Here is a 25,947-nt window from a genome sequence, read left to right on the forward strand (position 1 = left end):
ATAACAACGATAAGACACACTCAAGTGTATTTCGAAACATTTTAAAACTTTAGTAGAATAAATACTTTTATTCTATTCCGTTTTAAACAACTCTACATCATAGCAACGCACAAACATGTTGTAATCTGTGTAATAATTATGCTTTAACTAATTCCAGGTACCGTGATTAATATTCGAACACTCTTTGAAAAAGAATAGCTTTCCATAAATCGGCCCAAATAACTTAAATTTTTATCAGATGTTAAAAACAGTTTATATACTATACATAAACAACTTATATACTATAATATAATAGTTTATTATACGATACTGTTTCTAAATCATTTTTACACATTCTTTCTAAAGGAGTATTCGAACCTTATTGTTAGTAGAAGTCCTTGTATGTCTATTTGTTAGTACATCGTGCTTTTTATGCTACTCAATTGCAAATTATACAGACAGCCCCGTCATTTTATACATTTTAAAAACCCAACATCACAGAATGCTACTTTCAAAGTAATATTTCGCAAGCTGCGCGGACGATATAATAAAACGGAGTTTATCTCGAGGCCGTTTTAAAAGTTGGATCGCACGTTAGAACCGGAATTGCGCACTGTTGGCACATTACCAAACATGCTGTGTGCTCGAATCACATGCCGGGACAGTTTTACGTATTTATGTTTGCACATACTCCGAACAATATTGCCACAAGCATCGCTAGACTCCATATTGTAATTGTATTTTTTATTGCTCATTATTTGCGCAACCAGATAAAACCTCATATTCTTTCGCGGAGAATTCTAATTAAGCATCTGTATCTAATTATTTCATATGCCCTCCTTAATATTATTTACAATATCTATTTTCACAATTTCCTAGTACAGTGATTTCCCATTTCCTAATCACAAAGTTATAAAACACAAACATACTTTCATTACTATATACTTTGTTGATGTTGCAATTATACAATGTAGTATCTGTGGTTAGTTTTATGTGTATCGTAAACAATGAACTTCAATTTTGTAATCGGAAAACTACAAAACATGAATTAAAAGAGATTAGAGTGTCTTGCCGCTGTTTAATTACCATGATACAGCGTTTCATATACAGCTCAACAATTTCTGTGGTACAAGGCCGCGATGTTATTATAATTGTCATATCTCGTGGAAGCGGTATAATTCTTACGCACGCGGCGTTTTAATTATACATTCGAGTAATTAGTCGAACAAGTCACACTTATTTTTAACGTTAGATCCATGTAAGAACCCACAGTACACTTATATTTAACAGATAAAACAGTACAATTTTAGTTATTTAACTAATAAAATGTTATTAGTTAAATATATTATAATAAGATACATATATTATAGCATAATAAGAGATTCCTTGACAAGTTCATTGCCAGATTCTGTGTTCTACTCATATTGCATTTAATATTGTAACAAAAAATTAATAAGTGTGATACAAAATTACCGATACGAAACTAGAATTTGAAAATATTGTTTCTATCACATCTGACGTGTTAAAATTATTAAACGGAGAAATAAAGTATCACAGAACTTATTACGTTCCATGCGATTGATCTAGGAAATTTTTGTTTTACTAATATACCTTCTGGTTATAGCGACTGTGTTTAAAACAAACGCTGAGCTATTGTCTCATTCCTTTAGGTTGGAAATCAAATTCTATTCTTTTGTCACCATTATGTAAACATTTAAGTAGATATAAAGACAAAATGAAGATAAAGTTTCTTTTTTTCTAAGAAATTATTGCTATCGAAAAATTATTGTAATTGTAGAAAAAATAATATGGCAAGGAGTTGATATACATGGTAATTAATAGAAGGTAAATGCTTTTTACAAAATAAAGAATTATTGGAACAACTAAATTGCATAAAAATATACTATATAAACAAGAAACAGAAGAAGAAGAAGGAGCTAGAGACTAATCTGAAACCAATCGAGTCACCTCCAAATCATGCATGTATTATCTTTACTCGCGGTAATGATAGTGTCACCATTGTATGAAAATGCGCAGCTGAAGACCTCGTCGGTGTGGCCCTCCAGTTTTTGCATGCAACAGCCGTTTTCCACCGACCATAATCTCGATGTCTTGTCCATGGATGAAGTCAGCAGGTGCTGACCATTCGGACTGAAACATACTATACCAATTTTTCAATCAGTTTTATACATTTATTTTAAACTTATTCTGAGATAGATTTTAAAACCAAATTTTGATTTTTGGTTTATGAATCTTCAGTGGTCCGTTGGTCGTTATTGAAAATAAATATTATCATTGTCAATTGCAAGATGTGAGAGTTATATTTTATTTTTTCGTTTAATAATTTTAATTCTTTAAAAATAATTCTATGATAACTTTATGTTTTAACTGTTTCACATTTTGTGAATTTATTTTTCATACAAATATAATGTGTAAGAAATATAATTGTAGTAGATATACTGGGTGATCCGTAATTATGGAAACATCGCGAAATGGGGGGTTCGTGAAGCCATTTCAAGTAACCTTTTCCTTTGCCGAAATGCAATCCGCATGTGTGTGTGTGTGTGTGTGTGTGTGTGTGTGTGTGTGTGTGCGCGTGCGCGTGCGCGTGCGCGTGCGCGTGCGCGTGCGTGCGTGCGTGTGCGCGCGCGTGTGTGTGTGTGTGTGCGCGCGCGCGCGCGTGTGTGTGTGTGTGTGTGTGTTTTGTGAGTTATATGCCGTGTCTGTCGTGTCTGGCGCCGTCACATTATCATGAAAATTAACAAATATAGTACTGTCATGGTTCCGTGGAATATTTTCGCCTATGTTACGTACTGTTATGCTGCGTCACCCCTAAGATAAGGTACCGAGCAAAACAGGATGAATCAGCCCTGTTTTGCCCAAATTTCAAACCTTGAACTATTGGTCATAGACTTACGTGGCCTATGACCAATGCGGCAAGGCCCAAGTCCATCCGATAAGAATACATAAAAGGGGTCGGAACTCAAAATGGGTCCACTCTTAAATTCGCGCCAGCCTCGTGCAGATCAGAAAACTGGTGAAGTTACTTTCTTGTGAATTCTGTTTGTGACCTATTCTAATAAACTCCACATTGTTACGAAGAAGAAGGGTGTTTTCTCGAGGGACCTTACATCCTTTCCTCCTTCACGGCATAACAGGAGCAACTTTTTGGTGGCAGCGGTGGGATAGGTCTACCAAATCAACAGAAGGACTGAGGTCAACAGGAAAATTCACCAGACAAAGCAAGAATATGAAAAATTGGCTCGGAACCTGGCGATTGGGTGGGATAAGCCAAATTCAACGGAGGAAGACCGAGGTCCAATTACAAGGAACAATTTAAGAAGACTGCAATAATTGGGTAAGCGAATAACACGTAATACTTACCGCAATTCGAAAAGGATAACACAGTCGGATTTAGACAATGAGACACGTGGATTTATCGTGATAGATACACGTTTCATCAGTAAAATGTCGAATAATCGGGAATCTGGAACTAGCAGTACGCTATCTGTGGAGGAAAAACTGAAGAAACTCGAATCAGATTATGCAGAATTATTAAGAGTATATGAGACAAGAGAAAAAAGAATAAACGATTTAATATGCACCAAACGTGACGATAGAGCCGAGGAATATGAATCGGATCATTCACAGACTTTAGAAACACGTAGAAGAATTTTTATCAGGGACGCCAAAAACACTAAGCGAGCTATGAAAATGATAGGCGAATTCGACGGGTTCAATAGGCCGGTTGAAGAATTTATCAAAGAAATACAGGAAATAAGACAATTAGTTCCAGATGAAAGGATGTACTTAAGGATGCTAATATGTCAAAGGATTAAAGGCGATGCAAAAAAATTGATAGATGATAATGATATTCTAGATTTAGAAGATTTATTTGATATTTTGAAAACCGAATACATGCTAACCAAAAGTTATCACTTACTAGTACAAGAATATACTGGAAGATTTAATCTGCTAGACCGAGATATAAAAGGTTCAATTCACCAAATGCCGAAAATGTCACCACAACGCTTTTCGATTCAAAAGGCCGAGGAGGAATACAACAAATCGGAGAACAGGCGATCTTTGATTATGAAGGAGAAGATGGTGACAGCAGAGAAGAACATATCAAATGCGCGACGTGTATCGCTCACACGCGAAAGAACAAGCATGGAGGATACAATTAACGAAGAATTGCTTAATTTTAAACCACACACGCGCACATCTTTTCCAGACACGGAGGTTACTCTTCTGCCACGTGTTAACGTTAAAAAGGACTCGCTGATAAGAAACTGCGAGGATAAAACAGCGTATAAGCCTAAGCTGCAATCATCAGACGATAAAATTGAGGAAATTTGGGCAGCCAAATCGAAGGACCGCGAATTTAAATGTATTAGGAAGCACGAAGTTTCTGTTGAACGCTCTGTTAAGTTGCACGATCGAGAGCCACGCGATGAGGACGTCCCAGTGGATAGGCCGAAGAATCGCGAGACGGAAGTCATTGAACAGATCAAGGAAATATCCAAGTTTTCCGTGGTGTCTCCATATCGTAAATCGCAAGGAGAAATCGAGGATGTTCGGCCGGACCAGCCGAAGACACAAGAAGAAACGCGTGTAAAACATGAGGAAACAACGTATACACGAACATCATTAAGCACACCGTTTACACAGAAAATAGACAATGAGATAGAGGATATCTGGACAGATACGCCAAACGTTCGCGAAATAAAGTCTATTCGAAAAATTGAGGAGATATCACACATACGGAAACCAATAAACACGCCGTTAACACACAAAGTAGATGAGATAGAGAATATCTGGGAGAATAAACCAAATGATCGCGAAATTAAACCGATTAAAAAGATGGAGGAAACAAAACACACATTATCTACACAAAAAGTAGATGAAGAGATAGAGGACATCTGGACAGAGGAACCAAACAATCGGAAACTACAGAAGATATGTGTATCAAATAATCGAGAACTACAGGAGATATGGATATTAAACAATCGGAAAGTGCAGAAGATGTGGATATTAAACAATCGGAAACTACAGAAGATATGGATACCAAATAATCCAAAACTACAGAAGATGTGGATATTAAATAATCGGAATCCACAGAAGATATGGATATTAAACAATCGGAAACTACAGAAGATGCGAATATTAAACAATCGGAAACTACAGAAGATGTTGATAATAAACAATCGGAAGCTACAGAAGATATGGGTATCAAATAATCGAAAACGTCAAAAGAAATATTTACTAAACAAATCATGGAAGATATTGACGCTAAACAATTGGAAGCTACAGAAACGATGTTACAGGAATCTGAGTGGTTGCTCAGTGAATTATCTCCACTAAAATTAATATTACCGAATCATATATATTATTAAATAAGGAGCCGTTAGATAGATAAATAGTTGTACGATTAGGAATATCGAATATTACACTGCCCTGAATTAATACTATAACATTAATTTATGCTTTCTGTTTTAGATTCTGGCGACTATTTCAAACATGTACACCGTGCTATTATTATAATAATTCTTTTAATTCCGCAGGAATACAAAACACTAAAACTGTACCTTCTACAGCAAACGAATGCCACATAAGATTAGAACCACAACAAAGTACAGCAGTAGACAGGAGAAACAACAACAGTTCGACAAACACAACAGCCTTTCAGAGTAGTTCTAAGTAAAATGATCTCACTTGCGACCTTAGGATAAAATAAAATTTTGACAACGACCAAAGAGCAGGAAGATAAAGTAGGATAAGCCAAGCTGGAAAGAAAGCAAATAGGAAAAAGAGGTGCAATTAGTACGTAGGCAACGTAATAGCTTTAATAGAAAGCACAAAATATTAAATATTATTATACTAAGATGTTAAATGTAAGAAATGAAAAATGTAAATGACCTCTCAAATCTTGCAAAACCGTTAGATGAAATAACTAAAGAAGCCCATTTAATTGCTTCCCATGTCCGCTCTACCAGTAGGAACGAAACAATATGGACCACATTACAAATGATTGGAGGAGCCATTTGTCTACTTGCAGTATTCTACTTGTTATAGAAAATCAAAGCCTGGAAAATTGTTGGTGCGTCACACCTTGTAATTATTATAATTGTTTCAATAATGGAGGTACTCAGAGTATAAACACATCTCCACAAACACAATATACAGTACACTTTCAACAGCAATCAACTTCTGCAACAACACAGGAAACATCACCGACACATTCAGAAATTAAAGGAGACCCTACTACTTTAGTGAAGTATTCGAACCTCGCCGAAGGCAATGGAAATGTTCCGTGGGGGGCTGTGACGTGGCGTGTTGTTTTACCGCGCTAACATTGTATACAACCGCGTGTCCATTCTTTACAGTCGGATTTAACAGACGGCCAGATTTTGCATTACGATTTTGACCGTCGCCTTAATCCCGGTGTGTGCTAGATTATGCAGGGCGATAAATGTGCTTTTTATAAAAGTTTTCGGCAAAATGAGGCGTGGCGATGAGGTGGACACGTTGTAGTATACCGATGTGGCTGTACCGGGGATCTGGATTTTCTTCAGTGCGAGACTCCGGTTGTTGGCAACATAATTTTGCAACTCTACATCAGCTGCCTGGACCGCCGCTGGCTCCTCGTAATTGATAGATTCTGTTCCGTCCTACAACGGAACTTTGCCTTGCAGTCATTACTTTATTTCTTTTCAAATTCGGGTTTTGTCAATTCATACGGTTATTACTTTAGTGTCCTTTTTATATCGCGTAATTACATTAAGAAATCTTATTTGCGCTAAATCGCTTTATTAATATAGCCGATCATAAAGCGATTTCTTCCAATTAGTTTTCCAGTTTATGGTAGGGTCGCCAGATGGGCCGCGCCGGCCACTCGCTCGGGCTTCGTCCGGTGCTACGTCACTGACTTGGGTTTTCCCGGTACTACGTCACCGCGAGGCCCGGGCCCTCTGACTTCCCCCTCCATCTCACCTGTAGCCAATCCGCGTCTGAGCGTTCATTCCGAAAAGGCATAAAAGGGACAGAAAACTTGCAATCTCACGCATTACATTTTTCGCAATTACATTTTCCAACACTCTTCAGTATTCCGATCATCGCTTACATAACATCAGTTCATCTCACTACATAATACCGAAACATAATCAGTAAACCCGTGTATTAAAGTGACTTGTTTTTGTTAGAATATATTGTATATTTCATGTTTAAAAGTGTGTCACATTCTTCACCTCAACCAGCTCTACTACCTTAAGTGGTCATAGGGCATCGCGACTAACGTTGTCTTTGTAGAATCGAGGCCTTACAACCCTCGTAGACCGGTCAGTGGTCTCAGTGTTAGTTCGCGAGAAAACAGATTCTACTGTCTCGATTCTTGACAAGGTACCCCGCGACAACATTGTCGCGTCCTAGTATGTGAAGAATTGAGGTGGAAAATTGACTTATAAAATTCAACTGTCTGATTTGTCTGGGGGTGTGTTTGTCCTGTTTCGCGTTGGAAGCAAAAATGAGTGGTTTTTGGCCGGTGAAAATGGAGAAGTTTTTAGTTTCTACCATGTACCTGAAGTGTTTGATTGCTTCGTAGATGGCGAGCAAATCGCAGTTAAATACTGAATAATTTTATTGTAACAGCGATAATGTTTCGTAATCTCCGGGAACCTTTGGGGGGGTCCGTGGAGTTTTGGCTCCCCTTGTAAGATCTTCACGTGGCCGGATTGTCCTTTCACGGATGCTCCCCTGATTGAGAGGGTTGTAGTCTCGCCGATGAGACGTTGCTTTCGCACGTCGACGAGTAATCCGAAATGAGCGAGAAAATCAATCCTTATTATTGGCTTCGAGACGACGGCTATAACTATCGGCTAACTGCTGCTCGGGGAAAAATGCAGAGGTTAACGCCTGTATCGACCAAGAATTATGTATTGGTAATTCGATCCACCACACACAGACGCCATAATTTCAGACATGCATTTCTGGCCGTCTCTAACGACTGCCCCTGACGTTTCTCTGGAACGTGCAGGGTTCGATGCACCGATACGATTTCGCCTTGAATTTGTCGTACTACCAGCAGACATCGTTTGGAGGGTGTAATCTAGTCGGTGAACGTCTCCGCGAGGTATCTCGCAAACGATGGCGGTCGCGGTAACGTCGGAATGGTCTGGTCTACTCTCGCGAAGCGCGTAGTTCGATAATTTGTCCCTGCATCTTTTGGGTTTGTTCTTGCAGCGATATCATGAGCTGCATTATCCGCTGCGTCACCAAGTCCGTCGCTGTGGGTCCAGCCGCGAGGACGATATTCGAAACAGCGTTGGTCGCTTCCGATATCACTAGGCGGCTTTGTAACGTGTCCATTATAGCATCCGCCAGGTCTGCTACCTGCACTAACGGGGTTTTCTTCTGCGTCGCTAGGGTGGCTTGCGCGTTTTGAGGCAAACGTCCTAGCCATAGTGTGTGTATGAGGGAATCGGAAATACAGCCGCCGGCTTGGTTTCGCAAATGTCTCAAAAACTGCGATGGCTTGTGGTTACCGATTTACTTCCGTTCCAGCAGTTGCTTCGCCCTCTGCTCATGCGAAGAGCTCAATGGCCGTATGAGCTCGTTCTTTAATGTGTCGTAGGTATCAGTTCTCGGTGGAGCTAACGAAACGTCCCGCACTTCTGCTCTCACTTAGCGCACTCACGATAAAGTTCACTTTGGCGGCATCGATCGTAATACCGGCCGTGATGAAATACCTTTCCACTAGACAAAACCAGAGTTCTGGGTCTTCTAGATCGAACTCGGGGACGTGCATTCCCATACGTTCCGGAGCGTTTACCGTCGTCATCATTTCCGCAAAGAAAAGAAAAGGAAAACAAAAGTCTTGGATAAAGAGTTCTCACTTATCCACTGAAACACTCCGCGTCGAATTACAATTAAGATTACTTCGGGGTCACCAGTTGTGGCGCGCTTTTAAGGTGTCTTGTAAATGATTTAGCGGCGACGAGTGGAGAAAAGAGAGGGAGGATTGAAGAAGATATCCAAACTGTCGAAAACCATCGCGACAATTGTTTTTCAAATTGAATAATAGTTTGCAACACTATGGTGCATTTACCAAACCCAAAAAAGATGTTCCAAAACCAGTAGTAGGAAATGAAAACAACAGAGTGAACATACAACATAGTCATGAAGTGTTTGAGTATCTTCTTCAATAAAGACATTTTTTGAAAATATCTCGAGATCTAATAATTTTCTTGCTATGGTACCCTAATCATTTTTTTCATAGAATCAACAGAAGAATCGATCTGTGTAAAAAATATGCATTTCTATTTAAAGAAATGATGCAATTGTTAATTGCACATGCACTGCTGCATCTAAAAAAAATTTAAAGACCTTCAGATATAGTGCTCTTCGAACCACTTATCTTTCTCCTTTGACATTTTTTCATAAATGCAATAATAACGGAGTTATAACTCGTGACAATTGTATGGACCACCATGTATTGGGAGTACAAATTAGTTCGCTCCGTTTTTTTTGTGGTGGAAAATGTATTTATTTCGAGAACAAAGTGAATTAACAGATTAATCAAAGTATTGTCCATCGCTGTTTACTACTTTTCCCCACCTCTCAGGCAATTTTCTAATTCCATCTCGAAAAAATATCTCGTCTTTTGAGGCGATTCAAGTTACAAACCAATTTTCGATTTCTGCGAAAGAAGTGAATCTGTCAGCTGCCAAATCGTGCTGCATCCGTCGGAACAACCAGTAATCAGTAGGAGCAATGTCCGGCGAGTACGGTGAGTGCGGTAAAATATCCCACTTGAGCGTTTTCAAATAATTTTTCACAACTTTTGCGACATGAGGCCGAGCGTTACCATGGAAAAGGATGACTTTGTCATGTGTCTGATCGGTCTCACTTCATACGGCACCCAATTGCCTTGCTTGTGAATCATTCCCATGGATTTCAATCGTACGGAAATTGCTTGTTGTGTTATGTTATGCAATGATTCTGCAAGCTCTTCTTGAGTTTGACTCGGATCTTCATCGAGTAATGCCACCAATTGTTTGTCTTCAAATTTTTTGGCTGCCCAGAGCGAGGCTTGTCTTTAACGCTAAAATTGCCATTCTTAAAGCGTCGAAACCATTCCCTACATGATTTATCAGTTGGAGCATTGTCACCATAGACTTCAGCAAGCATTCGATGTGCTTCAGCTGCACTTTTCTTCCAATTAAAGCAGGAAACTAAAATCCCCCGCAAATACTGCTTAGTTAACACAAAACTTGACATGTTCAACAGAGTAAAAAACAGGTGTATTAAATGAAACTCAAAGCAATATAAACTGAATGTTATTGGCAGATATATAATCTCTCAGAAACAATTGAAATCAGTTGTTACTATGAAACAGTCATAACAGTTAGAGCTATCTTTTGAAAACGGACCGAACTAATTTGTGCTCCTAATATATAAACGAGGATGGTCTCAGGTAGCTTAAGGGAAGGGAACCCACCTATTGACGAGTAGCGGAAGTAGCCGCTACAGCGTAAAGATCTTCAATCTAGTTATCACCGTTAGACAAAGGAAGTTTAAAGAACTTATACTTATAAATCAAAAATGACAACAATTACACAACAATGCCTCAAAACTGAAAATACGAATTATGTGCAACAAATTAAGAAAGAAATAGATAGAAGTGCAAAATAAAGAGGGAAGAATCAACAAAGAAAAGTGAAAAATAAATTAATGTTATCACACATTAATTAATGTAGTTTCAAGAAGTTTATTTATTACTCTATAAAACGCAAAACGTAAAATGCAAAATAGTAACAACGGCAGAAGAATAAAAATACATAAGCAAACGATTTCCAAATAATTAAAATTATTATTAAGGAAACTATATTGTCATTGTTGCGACGGCAACACCGAAGGTCGAAAGTGCCTAGCCATCCCTTCAGCCATTAAATCATAAACGTACATAGACCGGTGAGGTGGATTACGGGAATAAATAATTATTCTTTCTACCACACTCGATTTATCGACACGGAATTTATTTTAATGCGGAGCGTACACGCGAGACCTCTATACACCAAGAGTGACGCCGAGGAAAGGAGGGAAACGCCTCGGCGACGACCAGAAGAAGATCGCTCGCCGATCGTCACCTCTCGAACGGATCGATTACAATTGCACCGCTGGTAACCGTGAACGAACGGTCTCTACACCGGCAATAGATAAAAAATCCTACGAACGAAATCACTTTGCGACTATCGTACTTCGTCTTAACGAACGGACAATACGTGTGACAGATCCACAGTACCGTTACATGGACCATTCATAAATTCACTTTAACAAACGAAAACGACACAAACAAGAACTTTCTACGAGATTTCCCACTCCTCATTCCAAGTTTCTTGCGACACACCCACCTCCAATCAAAAACGCTTCTTTCCTCCACCAAAAACTACCCTCCACCAATCAACGGAAAACCGAGGTGACAACAGACAGAACACAACGAACGAAAGACAGATAGAAAGTAACATGCACACATAACGCATTCATAACTGAGAGCGAAATTATAACTCGAACATACCGCATTCAAACACATTCAGAAATCGCAAATATTATATCTGTACAGTGTTGTAAATAAAGTGTAAATAGAAGCAAGCAAGCGTCTGTATCACTACGGCATTGTACCAAACGCGTACACATAAAGGTCCTTCAAGCCGGATCAACAACGCGTACACAACCATTCAACTGTTGTTTCTGGAAACTAATACATACGACTTTTATTTTACATAAAAATCCACAGCCTACTAAAAATATAGAACATCACACCTGTATTTATTTCTTAATAAGAAAAACAAAAGAAAGTCTTCTGTGAAATTACGAAAAGGGTAATGTGAAAGAAAAAAATGATTAATGGCTCGAAATTTTAATTAAATGATATTGCTCTACCTTTGGATACTTCCTCTCTATGTCCTTCCATTACCGCCAACTGTTGGAAATTGCTGGTCACGTCCCAAATGCGTGCTGTTGTGTCGCTGCTCGCAGTCGCCAACTTCTTCCCGTTGTTGTTAAAGGTCAGGTCCAAAACCTCATCGTCATGTGCTCGCAAGGTGGCAAGGCAGGAGTGCATCCTCGTGTCCCAAACCTTCGCTGTCTTGTCCAAGGAGGATGACGCGATTAGCGAGCAGTCGAAATTGTAAACACAATTTGACAATTCTGATCGGTGGCCAATCAAAACGCTCACTCGACTAAAACAACAAGAATTACTGCAACCTTTCTTTTATTTAAACTTTCCCGTACCTCTGAAGCTCATATAGCTATATGTAATTCATTAATCGCTAAATGGAATTTTGACAATATGGTTCATTTACATGACTGGTGTAGCTACTAAACAGTTCAAAATACTAGTTCCATTTTAAGTTTGAGATTTTTAAAAGTGTGTAATAATTGGAAGAAACATGTAGTCTGTAACATCGTCAGACTATCTTCATGCAAAGAACAAATAAGAATTAAACAAAAAATTCTTTCTTTTATTTATAATTTTTATATTCTTATATAAAAATATAAATATAATTTTATATTCTTTTGTTATTGTTACTGTTTCTTGTGTTATTTATACGTTTTTGTGACAAATTTATACAATCTGCAACCTAAAAATAAAGTAACTTTTATACATTGTTGCATATGCTTAAACGAAAACTTTCTATTCATTTTCTATTATTTCTACCAGGGAAATATATAAATATGATGATTCATTAATTTTTTGTTTAAATATCGCTAAAAATATAAAAATTACTTTGAGACTAATTATTTCCTCCACTATATGTATATATATGTAGATTTAAATTTCTAGGAAATATTCTGTATGTGAAGAAAAAGAACTATTTGATAAATGATTTCTATTTCCATTTTCAAATCAAATTGATCCTTACTCAATTTTTGATTTGTTCAACAATTTTATAATTATTTAAAACAATCTTCTTTTTTAAAATAGATTACCAAAATCATCAATTTTATGTAATCAATCATACAAATGTGCCCATAATTATGAAAGTGGTCTAAGTTATATATTTCTTGTTTCGAGATATTTAATGCATCGCATTTGAATAAAGTAAAAAATATTTTTACATTATGCGACATTTTAATTTATAATTTTATTAGTCTTGATTAATGGAAATTTATTATAGATATGAAATTTTGTGTGAATTTCATAGGAAAATGTTTTTAAAGCTTGAATTGTCTTAGACCATTTTCAAAATTAACTGAATGTCCTATAATTGATTTAAAGTAATAAAAAATGTGCTTCTTATTTAAACCGTTTATTTTGAAAGTGGTGTAGCAACTTTAACGAAATAATTCATAATTATCATAATCATTTTTATCATAATTTCGAGTTTTTAAGATTTTTAAAATGTTCCTGAAAAACTGGAGGGATGTATGGTAGTAAACACATAAGATCTTTATGTTTTTCTTCCGTTACTGGTCTGGTGGTGTTGTATATGGAAGTAATTGAATATTTTCGTATATTTTTGATCTTCCTCTTTTAGGTGAAAGATCCAATACTTGGAATTCAGGAGCATCTAAACAAGTTTTATAGAACATTTTATATGATTCATTTTTCACGAATCTCATCCATTGCATTTGCAGCCAAGAAACAGATACGCCCGCGGTATTTTTTCCTCTTCTTGTTGTTGACTCTTTTAGTGATTTCGTTGAAATAAAATCCGGCTGCGACATTCGTTTTATCGAAAATGTATTTCTTCTTCTACACTTTTCTATCAGTTCATCATAGTGCTCAGGGTTGTATAAGTAATTTGCTTTTTTTATTTTCATTTCTATCAACCCAAAACCACGGTCATTCGGTAGAAAGGACCAAGTTATGTTTATATAATTTCCTTAAATTTTTGACTTAGACCACTTTCATGATTAACACTGAATGAATTTCATATAATGTTGAAATTACAACCACCATCTACTGGTTCATTTTTGACGATATCGTAAAAATTACATTTGTAGCGGGATGGTCAGGGGAAGTGGTTGATAGAATGGATATGCGACACAGGATATATGGTTTACTGAGGACGAAAGGAGATATATTCTAATTAGCAGGTTACAGGGTGTTACAGCAACTTTGATCAAATGGAACATCTACTACTATCAGGCGGCCGGCCTTCGTGGCCGTCCTCTCCCAATAGATCTAAGCTACTGTGCAAGGCTATCGTATCCCTATGTCCGGATGGCGGCCGGCCTTTCTCGCCGTCCTCTCCACTGTCATGTTCACTGAAGAACCTCTACAGATCTCTACAGTGGGCGGCCGGCCTTGAAGGCCATCCTCTCCCTGGCTAAGCTACTTTGCAAGGCTATCGTATCCCTCTGTCTGGATGGCGGCCGGCCTTCCTAGCCGTCCTCTCCACCGTCATGGTCACCGAAGAACCTACGCAGATCTCTACAGTGGGCGGCCGGCCTCCATGGCCGTCCTCTCCCTGACTACCCTGCAAGGCTATCGTATCCCTCTGTCCGGATGGCGGCCGGCCTTCCTGGCCGTCCTCTCCACCGTCATGGTCACCGAAGAACCTATGCACCCTGTGAGCGGCCGTGGCTTACCTCGTCCTCTCTCACAGATGTAGCGTCGAATCTTTTTTTTTTTTTCTTTTTTGTGTGTGCTGAGGTTTAGATTTTGGACCGTACCTAAGAGCTATGGCCCTTTTACCAGTCTTTGGGAAGTTTGTGTGGGATTACCTTCATGAGGGGAGTAGGTTACGTGAGTGTCATTAAGGTGGGTGTGGGGAAAAAATTTTCAAAGAAAACCCCTAGGATGGAGGTTAGCCAGTCTAGTGTTGGCTATCGGATGTTGGGCAGGAAGAAAGCGGATGTGCATTGAAGAGATTTTGAGGTTTGTTGAGGTAGGGGGGGGGGGTGAATACATGTAGTTAGGTGACTTTATACTAGGTTTGTAGTGTCTAGGGGGAATTTTGTCTTGATTTTATAGGGAATTCTGTTGCGGTCATATAGCCCGGTGTCTCGAATGAGTGGATTGGTATGATTGTCGACTGTGTAGTGTGAAATTAGTTGTTGAATGTATGGGAGGATGTGTTCCATACTGGTCTCTGTGTGAAGCTGGTTTGTTCGATAACGTGGAGGTTTACCGGTGATTATTTTAAGTAGCTTATTTTGGAGGGTTTGGAGTTTTTGGAGGGTGGTCATTGGGGCGGTGCACCAGATGTGCGATCCGTAGGTGAGAACTGGTCTGAGGCAGACTTTGTAAAGTGTGACTCTGAGATGTTGTTTTATTTTTGATCCATGTGAGATGAGAGAGTGGATGGAGGCAGCCGCCTTTCTGGTTTTTGCTATTCTGTCGTTGACTGCGGGGGTCCAACTGAGTTTGTGATCGAAGATGACCCCGAGGTATGTAATTTGTTGTGACCAAGCTATAGGATGTCCGTCGACTGTAATGGGGATGCTGATAGGTTGGGATCCTTTCCTTGGAAAACAGATGGCTTTTGTTTTATGAGGATTGAGTTTTAGTTTCCAGTTTGCAAAGAAGGTTGCTACTGTGTTGACATATTTTTGTATTCTAGCGTGGAAGGCCTGGAGAGACCACGAGGAAGAGATAAGGGTGGTGTCGTCGGCATAGAGTGCCAGCTGGCAGCCTTCTATGGTCGGGACGTCGTTTATGAAGATATTAAAAAGGAGAGGGCCCAGTATGGAACCTTGTGGGACTCCAGCGGTTATTGGTAGGAGGTCCGAGGAGGTGCCAGCAAGGGAGACGAAGATATGCCTGTTTTGGAGATAGGAGTGAATGAGTCGAGTAAGAGATATGGGCAAGCCTAGTCTATGGATTTTGTAGAGTAGGGCCTGCGTCCAGACAGTGTCGAAGGCTTTGGTAAGATCAAAGAGAATCATTAGTGAGGAGCGGTTGGTGTTGTGTTCGTGGGTGAGGATCTGTGCAATTCTGACGAGCTGGTGTGTAGTGGAGTGTTTGGCTCTGAAGCCAAATTGTTGGTTGATAAGTGACTTAGAGGTGTTTAAGAATTCAGAGAGCCAGAGGTGAATACATTTTTCAAATATTTTGCCTATTACAGGGAGGAGGCTAATGGGTCGATAGTTTTCAGCTGTTTTGTGGTCCTTGCCGGGTTTAGGAATAGGAACTATTCTGGCTATTTTCCATTTGTTGGGAAAGTAGTGGAATTTGATTGAGTGATTGAAAATGTAGTAGAGCTGGAGGGCTATTCTGGGAGAGGCATTCTTGAGCATGGGTGGCGTGATGTGGTCGTAGCCTGGGGATTTGTTGCTGCGTTGGGTTATTATGGCTTTTCGGACTAGGGGTAGTGGGATGTGAAAATTAGAGGCGGGGGTGGATCGGAGAGGGCGTCAGAGTAGAGGGCTTTAGATGTGAAGTGGGTGATTTTGGTGTCGAAGATTGAGGGGGTGTTTGAAGAGCTATTATGTACGTTTTGGAATGTCCTACAGAGGTGGTTAGCCTTGGCGAGGTCAGAGGTAAGGGTTATGTTGTTGTGAGAGAGAGGTGGGACGAAGAATTTTTTTCCTGTGAGGGATCTGTGGTTTGCCCAGAACATGGGATCTGGCTTGGTTTGTTTTCTGATTTTTTTGTCCCAGGCATTGCTCCTTATTCTTGCAATTCTGGAGGTAATTTGAGCGGAGAGTAGTTTGACTAGGTCTTTGTGGTAGGAGAGTCCATGTCTCTGCCATAATTTCCTGGCGTTGTGTCTAGTTTTGATGAGGGTTTTCAGGAAGGGGTCTGCTGAGATGTCAATATGGTGTCTGTGGGGGGTGAGGTGGGTTGTTGCTTTTCTAGTGCAGGCAAGGAGATAAGCCTGTAGGTTGATGATGGTTGAGTCTATATGTGCTGTTGATTGAAATGTGGTGGTGAGTTTGAAGTTATTGGTGTGATTGTTGTAGGCTGTACAGTCAATGTTAGGGGTCATGTGTGGTGGAGGGAGGGTGCTGGGGGTGGATGTAAGTAGGACTGGTCTGTGTCTAGTTGTGAAATCGTCAGTGGTTATGCTATGGAAGGTGTAGTGGTGTTTTGTGAGGAAGATATCCAGTGTGGATTTTCTTTCTTTGATGTTTGTAGGGCAGAAGGTGAAGTTACCCGGGTGGTTTATTAGGTAGGGGGCACTTGAGGAGTGGTTGAAGAGGGAGATTCCAGAACAGTTGCTTGTGTAATTGTTCCAGGAGGTGTGTTTTGCGTTAAAGTCACCCCCGATGATGAAGTTACCTGGGAGATTAGTGAGTTGGTCAAGGTCGGTGGTAGTGAGTTTGTGGGAGGGAGGTATGTATGCTACGCCTACGATGAGTGCTGGGGAGGTGATTTTTATGTAGAGGGCTTCTAGTTGAGTGGAAGGGTTGATGTGGACTTGAAATTGGAGTTTGTTGGTGATTAGGATGGCTACACCTCCGTGAGAGGTGTCGCGGTCTTTTCTTACAGTTTGGTAGCCAGAGATTGAGAAGTTTTTTGAGGAGGTGAGCCATGTTTCAGTAATGAGTGCAATGTGGATCTTGTGTTTTTGCAGGACGTGGAGTAGTTCGAGTCTTTTTGGAAGTATAGACTCGGAGTTCCAGAGGAGAATGTTGGGCAGGGGGGGGCATTATTCGAGGGAGAGGGCTACTTCAACAAACGCCTCCATGCGTTCTAATTGAGTGGTGCATTTTTTTAATTTGGAAATTAGGATTTTTGCTGCGTTGATCATGAGTTTGAAGTCGCAGAGGGATGCCAGTTCTTTGTAAATGGAAAAAGCACCAGCCAAGGGTTCTTCCCTGGGAGGGTTTGCATCGCAGATGGGAGACGGGGGTCTTGGAGGGGTTTCTGTGGGTCGCGTTAGGGCGTCCCTGTATGAAATAGTTTGTTTTTTGGGTGGTGGAGGTGGTGGAGTATGGGATTGGTTGAGGGGGGGTGTGAGTGGGGTTTGTGAGGGGTTGGAATTTTTCCTTTTGAGATGGTTGAGTAGGGAAGGGCATTGCGAATAGTTTGCAGTGTGGCTACCTTTACAGTTAGCGCATGTGGCTGGAGTGTCACGAGTTTTGGTGCACTCCCTGGTGAGGTGAGGTCCGGCGCATTTTACGCATCTAGGGGAGAGGTTGCAGTTGTTTGCAGAGTGCCCAAAAGCTTGGCACCTGAAGCACTGGGTGTAGTTTTTGCTGGAGTGGAATTTCTCCCAGTACACTCTCGTGAAGAATAAGAAACCGATTTTGGTAATTTTATTGAGTGTTGTGCCGCTAGGGAAAGCAATTTTGTACAGTGGGAAATGCTGGGATTTAGGATTTTTTGGGTTTATTTGGAAGCAGGAGGTGGGAGTGAGGCCATGGGAGGAGATTTCATTTAATACATCCTCTGCTTCCATAGGAGGGAGACCTCGGAGTATGACATTGAGGGTTTTTTCACTATTGGGAGTGAAGGTGTGGAAATGACGGTTTCCTTCTTTCAGTTTATTAAGGAAGTCTCGGTGGGCGGTGATTGTAGGGAGGTTAATTCTAACCTTGTTGCCAAGGTACTTTAGAGTAAAGTTGGGGCCGTATTTCTGTTGGAGGTTCACTGCGAGGGTTTTGATGTCGCCTTTAAAATTGTCGACGTAAATGGGGGGCGGTTTGATGTTTGGGGTTGTAGCGGTGGTTTGCTGAGGGAGGGTAACCCCTGGGGGTGGGGAAGTACCAGGGACGTTTGGGGTTTGGTTTGTCGAGGAATTTTGGGTGGAGGTTTCGGCGGCTTCCGCGAAAGCCGCTAATATGTCAAACCTATTTTTTGTTGGTACGTTAGGGATGGATTCCATTGTTATTTCCTGGTGATTGTCTGTTTTGTAAGTCGTAGTTGAACCCGGCGGGTGTGATGAGTTTTCGAAGGCTACATGCCTCCGGATAGCAGGGGGGGAGTTTTCCAGGACCGCCGGACGTTTCCTCGCCAGCGGTGTTTGGATGGTGATCTTTGGCTTCTCAATTTTTACTATGCTACACTGACACTTTTTGGAAATAGTTGCAGATTCACTGGCACTAGGGTTGGCTAGTAAGTTTTAGCGAAAGTAGATGCGCACCAAACGAAGGGTCAACACCAACTGACAGGTGTAGCGCAGATGTAGCATCGAATCTGAACAAGATCCCTCTATATATACTACTTCGTTGCTAGCCATGAACCGTTAATAACAATTTGGTAACTAAGGAGTTTGCCGCGTCTCGATGCTTCTAGAAAGTTCGATCGTGGTCAACGGAATCATCGATCGGTCCAGAAATAGCCTCAATGATGATAGTTTTCTGTTTTCTTCTCCTTTCGCCTCGTTACACATTGAATAAATTTAGGTTACAATAATCTATTATATAAAAATAAGTCGAGTTTTCCTTCCTGACGCTATAACTCCAGAACGCACGAACCGATTTCCACGGTTTTGCATTCGTTGGAAAGGTCTCGGGCTCCGTGAGGTTTATAGCAACCAAAATTCTGGAAAAATTTCAACAGAAAAGCAGGAAAACAGGGATAATCATTTTTCACACACAGCGCCATCTCTGATACATAGCATGTACTACAAACCAATATGGTTTATAAAACAAAAAAAATAACTTTTCTTCATCTTTTAATCCCCAAACGAAATATTACAAAAAACGAAGCCATCTGGTGGCGAAACGAAGTTCGCCCGGTTTGCTAGTGTGGTGTAAAATAACTGATAAACTCATTTATTTTTAATTTTGACTTAGACCACTTTCATAATTATGGGCACATATATGCGTAATATTCATTAACTTTTGAATTTATTGTTAGCTCAGTGCATTAAGAATAATTTACTCGACGAATAAAATATATTTTAACATGTATGTTCTGTGTAAGAATACATAAATTACAGAAACAATGTGAAACGTGCCACTACTTGATGAAAATAAATCAATTCAACTAATTATAGATGGGGAATATTGAACATTGAAGTAATAATCGAACCATCACTCTTTTAAAACTTCAATTATAGCTGAAATATCGAGTCATTCGGTCAATATAAATATTTAAACATACGTAAAGGTCCGAACGTCCCAGATACTGACTGTACCGTCGAAAGAAGCCGTGATTACTTGATTGCCATTGTTATTGAAGCAGAGAGCGATTACTTCAGCTGTATGACCGTTCAATGCCCCCTCCTCGCTACCTGTTGTATAATAAAGTAAAATATTAATTATGCAATTTATGTACGAATCAACAATTTTTTAATAACACGAAACAAGTCTATTAATCTAGATTGCAGATTTTGTGTATTTATAGTAAGAAAAAATGGCTGAAATATAAAATTGTGAAGACATAAGAAGAATTTAATAATATTATTGTGATATTTCCAACTTATCAAAATTAGTGAAAGATACAATTTATTTTTATTTAATATGTGTTTCTTACAATACTGATCTTTGAAAATTTCTATTTTGTATAAAGGTCTACAGTTTAATAACTACTAAATTGCAGATTCCATGCATTCATACAGGACTACGTATTTCGTGGTCAATAGAGCAACTTGATTGTCATTATTCCATAAGTGTTTTATTTGATTCAGACCCTAACAAAAGCTTTAATAAGCTAATCAATTTTCAGTTGCAGAATAACAAATGCTTTCACTGGTTTACAATTAGTTCGATGGTGTATCATTTGGATGATGATAATTAAAGGTATACCCAAGAGAAGATCAAAAAACTAATTGTGCCCATAATTATGAAAGTGGTCTAAGTCATATATTTCTTGTTTCGAGATATTTAATGAATCGCATTTGAATAAATTAAAAAATATTTTCACATTATGCGACATTTTAATTTATAATTTTATTAGTCTTGATTAATGGAAATTTATTGTAGATATGAAATTTTGTGTGAATTTCGTAGGAAAATGTTGTTTTTAAAGCTTGAATTGTCTTAGACCATTTTCAAAATTAACTGAATGTCTTATAATTGACTTAAAGCAATAAAGAACTACGAGTTTTATTTGAAACAATAACTTTAATGAAATGATTCATGCGCATTTATTAATGATTCTGAAAAAGTAAAGCATTTTTATCATTTCGAGTTTTTAAAATTTTTTAAATGTTCCTGAAAAACTGGAGGAATGTATGGTAGTAAACACATAATATCTTTATGTTTTTCTTTCGATACTGGTCCAGTGGTGGTGCTTATTATTTAGTTCAGAAACGCATGAAAGAGGGACACGCGCCGTTTACAAGTTATGTTTATATAATTTCTTTAAATTTTTGACTTAGACCACTTTCATAATTAACACGAAATGAATTCCATATAATGTTGAAAGTACAAACACCATCTAATGGTTCATTTTTAACGATATCGTAAAAATTACATTGAATAAATTTAGTTTAAAATAATGTGGTGTAGAATAACTGATAGACTCATTTTTTTTAAATTTTGACTTAGACCACTTTCATAATTATGGGCACAATTAACAACTTATGTACCAGTAAAGACAAAATTCTTAGATGACAGGTACAGAAATTGTATTTCATACATTCTTAATCTAAAAGTCTACAACTTTGTTGTAGACATAATTTTGAAGTTACAATTTGGAAACATAGTACGAAAAGTATAATACATTAATTTAAAATATTTTCGTATTTTATTTTTGTCCATTATCTTCCGAAATAAGGTCAATAAACACAGTAATAGAGGGTAGAGAGAAAGAAAGCACTTTGCCAATAGATTTACGTACTTATTATTTATGTTTGACTATACATAAAATACCTCTCGTCAGGTGAAATATTTTGGCCGTTCCGTCCAAAGAGCAAGTGGCAAGCTTATTTTGCGTCGGAGAAAATTTCGCGACAACGACCTGGCCATCGTGACCGCGCATTATGGTCAAGCAGTGTCCTGTTTGCGAGCACCAAACTCTCGCTGTTTTATCGAAAGAGCCGGTCACAATTTTGTCCCTATAAAACAGACAATAAAACTTTTGAAATTTGATAAAAAAAGTTACTAGTGGTATATATTTAAATTAGGCTAAACGAATAAACCTTAAAATAGAATTATAGCTCTACTTTAATACAGAATTGTCAAATGTTTAGCAAGAGTGACATTTTTTGAAGCAATTCCGAGAAACTAGAATTAGATAGGTACTGTTTATTTTAAACATTTGAGTAAAATGATCATAAAATGGCAGTATTCTTAAATTTTCTGAAATATTTTACAAATTTACATTTTTTCCACATAATTTTTATCAGAAATGCATAAACTACTTGGTACATTAATGAGATGTCAATAGAAAACGGAATCTTTTTGATCGCAATTAATTAGTTTTAACTCTTTAGCTTCCAGAAGTCTATTATTATGATTTCTAATGATATTATCATATTTAAAAGATACTTAGATAATATTCTTTCAAGTAATAATATCAACAAAAGATCGTACTAATAAACGTAATATTTTTTATCACGCTATTAGCGACACATACATTACTGTGTATGTGTAGTCTTCGCGTGATAAGAAGCCATTCGTATATTTACATTTTCTCTCTCAGTAGCTGTGGTAGTTGGGCAGCTAATAAGAGCGTAATATAAACACAAATATACTTTCTTTTAATATAATTTTCTTTTTTCTTTCCTCCGTTATAATAAAATTAGAGAGATTATAAAGTCATAACTCAACATTTGCACATTCCTTTTAGGAAACAAAGAAGAAATGTTTATTGCACTCGATCATTAAATTATATTTCTTAAAGCATTATTAAATAGTTTGAAGTAAATAAAATGTTAAAGGAAGATAAGATCTAGTCCAAAACTATTTGTTATTTGAAAAAATGTATCATACCGAACCTTTTCTATTTTAAATGATCGACAAAGATCGTCATTCCTTTATCTTTAATTGAATCATGCAATTTTTTATACAGGATACGATGCTCCTTAAAATTCTCAATAAAAATGTGTTAACCTATTTACGTCTAAAATCTATTACTTTTAATGATATCTTAATTTTAATATTACAATTCCCTATTATTAGTACATAAATGTGTAATTAAATAGAAAAGGAGGCTTTCACTTCGAGGAGCGAATCCTAAATAATATGCACTTGTCCGAAATTGCGAAACAATCACGTACCCTTCTAAATAAAAAAAGTTTCATAGGAAACACTTTTTCAAACAATGAATAATTCTAGCGATAATTGTTTGTAGTGATTAAAATAAGACACGCTCTATTATATACAACTATAGAAAGTGTACAATAGGTGCATTTCCGGTCTACGACATAAATGGACAGTAAGGGCTATAGTTAAACGAGACGTACGAAACTGGGTTGTTGAAGGACACGGCGTAGACCACATTCTTATGGCCTTCGAGAGTAAGAAGCTCCTTTCCACTGTCAATGTCCCAAATTTTACACGTTCGGTCGTAGCTACCTGTGATACATCTGTCAAATAATTGAATTTCTTTCGTGAATATCCTTACTTCTTCCGAAAATACTCTATAACAAAAACTACTCCAAAACACGTACATAATATTAGTAGTAACCGCTGTTTTTTCCTTATTTTATTTCCGTAATTAGCAACAGCAAAATTTCAATAATTTCAAGATACACTTCTAAATTGTTAAAAGTTACCGGATGACGACAATCTAGATATAAATTAGCGAATATTTAGCTTAGTTTGCTAATCGATAAAGAGATTGTTATAAAACTGTTAGCAGGTCAACTTTTAGTGAGTAATACGCTCTAGATCGTTAATATGATCAGTGTAAATGAATTGTAGCCATATATTTCGAAATTATTCTGTGAATGTACAGGGTGTCCGTCCATAAGTGACAAGTAAATGCCTCGTAAATTATTGAAGGTATAACAAACTTTAATCGGAGAAATTCATACGGTTTTAGCTTAACTAAATTAAATTAATTGTTTTTATTTGTGTCCTTCTAGAGTTATTAAAATAAACTTAATTTTTAAAAATGGACACATATAGTATGATATCTTGACTTTATTTACTGTCTAAACTCTTTAAAATGGTATTAACAAAGGTACAATACAGATTACTACCTTAATATTGAAAATGCCGATTATGTTCTACATTTCTAACGTCCGTCGCGTATCTTGCTCTTAGATAATCGCCTAGATGTTACACATACATATAAAACAACAAGCACACGCGTTTGACGTGTACCGAGCTGAAACCGGCGACCAAAAAAGGGAAACGTGCGACGAGAGTCAAGAGTTCTACACGATGCATAACAGCAGTTTTTAACAAGATAAACAAATAAAATAAACACAAATAAAAAAATATTGTCATGCACCTTGTAACTAACTTAAAATCGTGTAAATTTCTCCGATTCAACTTTCTTGTACCTTCCACCAGTTACGAGAGATTTGTTTCGACATTTATGGACGGACGTCCTGTGCAGCGTGCAATAGCTGCAGCAACATAGAATACAATTTAAATTTAAAACCGTACACGAACAATCTTAATCGAGAGTACCTTTTACCTAGTTTATCGAACGCGATGTTCGTAAGCGGAAGAAGATGGGTCTGCAAGGTTTTGCATTTGTAGTAGCGCTTCGTGTTTATGTCGCAAACTTTGGCCTGTAGCTTCTGCAGAGTCTGCACTAACTGCTCCATTACACTCTCGGTTATAACTGGCTCGTCCGCCTTTATGTTCTCTGCTAATGCTCTTATGTCCGTTCTGGAAAACGACACATCCACCTTTGCTACCGACATAATTATACGCGCATACGAAATTATTCAAAACAATTCAACGGTCTCTGGCTCGAAGCGAAAGTTAAATTCCTAGGACCTTGTACATATATATTCTTCTTGCAAAATATACATGAAAATTGAACGAAGCTGCAGTTTATTGAATATGAAAGATCTAAATATATATTTAGTAGTGTAACATGAGAATGTTTATTTATTTAAAACACTTTCTTTCATTGTCTTTTCGTTTTAAAAAACACTGGCTTGATATCAATTTTTACTTCGGTGATTATTTCCTAATACAACAGAACAAAGTAAATGATAATGAAAGCAATTCTGTTAAAATATTCGTACTAAAAATAATCACAAATATTTAATTAATCGGATACAGGAAATTGGTAACATATTTATTTAGCGTTAGATATGAATAGAAGTTAGAAAATTAGAAAACACATTACATAAAATATTAAAGATCAAATGAATTATAATGTGTCAGTATCTTTAGTAAGAATAAGATCCGGCTATAATGCTACTCAGAATATGTGATAATTATTATTTTTAAAAAGCAAAGTTGTATTAAATTTGTAAAACTTTGTCATAATACATAAAAGAATAATATAAGTAAATTAAATACATAACCGTAAATACTTTTGTATGGCCCAATAAGCTTCGAATAAAATGTTAAATATAAGAAACACGATTTAATTGATTTTCATTATAAAACGAAAGTAAGATTATCTATCGAATTAGTTCACACAAAGCACTATTAGAACTTTGATAATTGAAACATAAATCGAGCGAACGGAACTCGTCCATTAATAAAATTACACCAAAAGACTGATTTACTCTGCCGTCAGATCTAGAAGATCGATTATCTTCGTCTTGACGTCTCCACCCTGGGTGTATTCCAAGCCGAGACCTGCAGAGCAAGAGGAGAGAAAAAAAGGGATGCTGTAGCTTGATAGATTCGTATTAATTGCACCAAAATACTCTATTTGGTCCGCGTGATACCCGGCGGGAAATAGCGAAGCAAAAACTTCAGCAGCTTCATGTTGATGATCCAATTACAGTCGGAAATCTTGCTTCAGCGTGTTTCAGAAAGCGGTGTGAACCGATTGCTAGTAGCGACAGGCGGAACGAAACCGCCCTCCGAATTTAATTACAAAACGTAATCGTCACGAACCACGCGAATTCAACGATTTACAGAAGTTGCTTCTATCCGCTGTTAGTACAGCGTCCCTCATCAGGCGGTCAGTCCTGTTCAACTGGCTTATTGGCTCTGTCGTATAATTACCGCAACAACCGAATCAACGTGTCGAACGCGTTACCA

General features: G+C 37.9%; 1 protein-coding gene across 1 annotated transcript; it reads right to left on the reverse strand.

Annotated features, from left to right (window-relative positions):
* Positions 1-3: 3 nt before the first annotated feature.
* Positions 4-25,548, reverse strand: LOC144471593 (uncharacterized). Its single transcript, XM_078183784.1, has 7 exons — positions 25,464-25,548; positions 24,403-24,606; positions 23,226-23,348; positions 21,691-21,875; positions 19,979-20,108; positions 11,917-12,215; positions 4-2,140 (listed from the first exon to the last, which is right to left on the reverse strand). Exons 2-7 carry the CDS (start codon positions 24,540-24,542, stop codon positions 1,944-1,946), a joined length of 1,074 nt encoding a protein of 357 aa, XP_078039910.1. The 5' UTR covers positions 24,543-24,606; positions 25,464-25,548; the 3' UTR covers positions 4-1,943.
* Between the last annotated feature and the right edge of the window lie 399 nt (positions 25,549-25,947).

This window comes from Augochlora pura, chromosome 6, assembly GCF_028453695.1.
Source record: "Augochlora pura isolate Apur16 chromosome 6, APUR_v2.2.1, whole genome shotgun sequence".
In the NCBI taxonomy this organism is placed as follows: domain Eukaryota; kingdom Metazoa; phylum Arthropoda; class Insecta; order Hymenoptera; family Halictidae; genus Augochlora; species Augochlora pura.

What these genes read in the sequence shown, in the direction of transcription:
- LOC144471593 (XM_078183784.1), bottom strand. Translation starts at nt 24,542, where the DNA reads ATGGAGCAGTTAGTGCAGACTCTGCAGAAGCTACAGGCCAAAGTTTGC. An exon ending in TGGGACGTTCGGACCTTTAC is followed by an intron (nt 12,216 to 19,978) that starts GTATGTTTAAAT and finishes TTGTTGTTTTAG; the next exon opens with TCGAGTGAGCGTTTTGATTG. An exon ending in TAGAGAGGAAGTATCCAAAG is followed by an intron (nt 2,141 to 11,916) that starts GTAGAGCAATAT and finishes AAATTGGTATAG; the next exon opens with TATGTTTCAGTCCGAATGGT.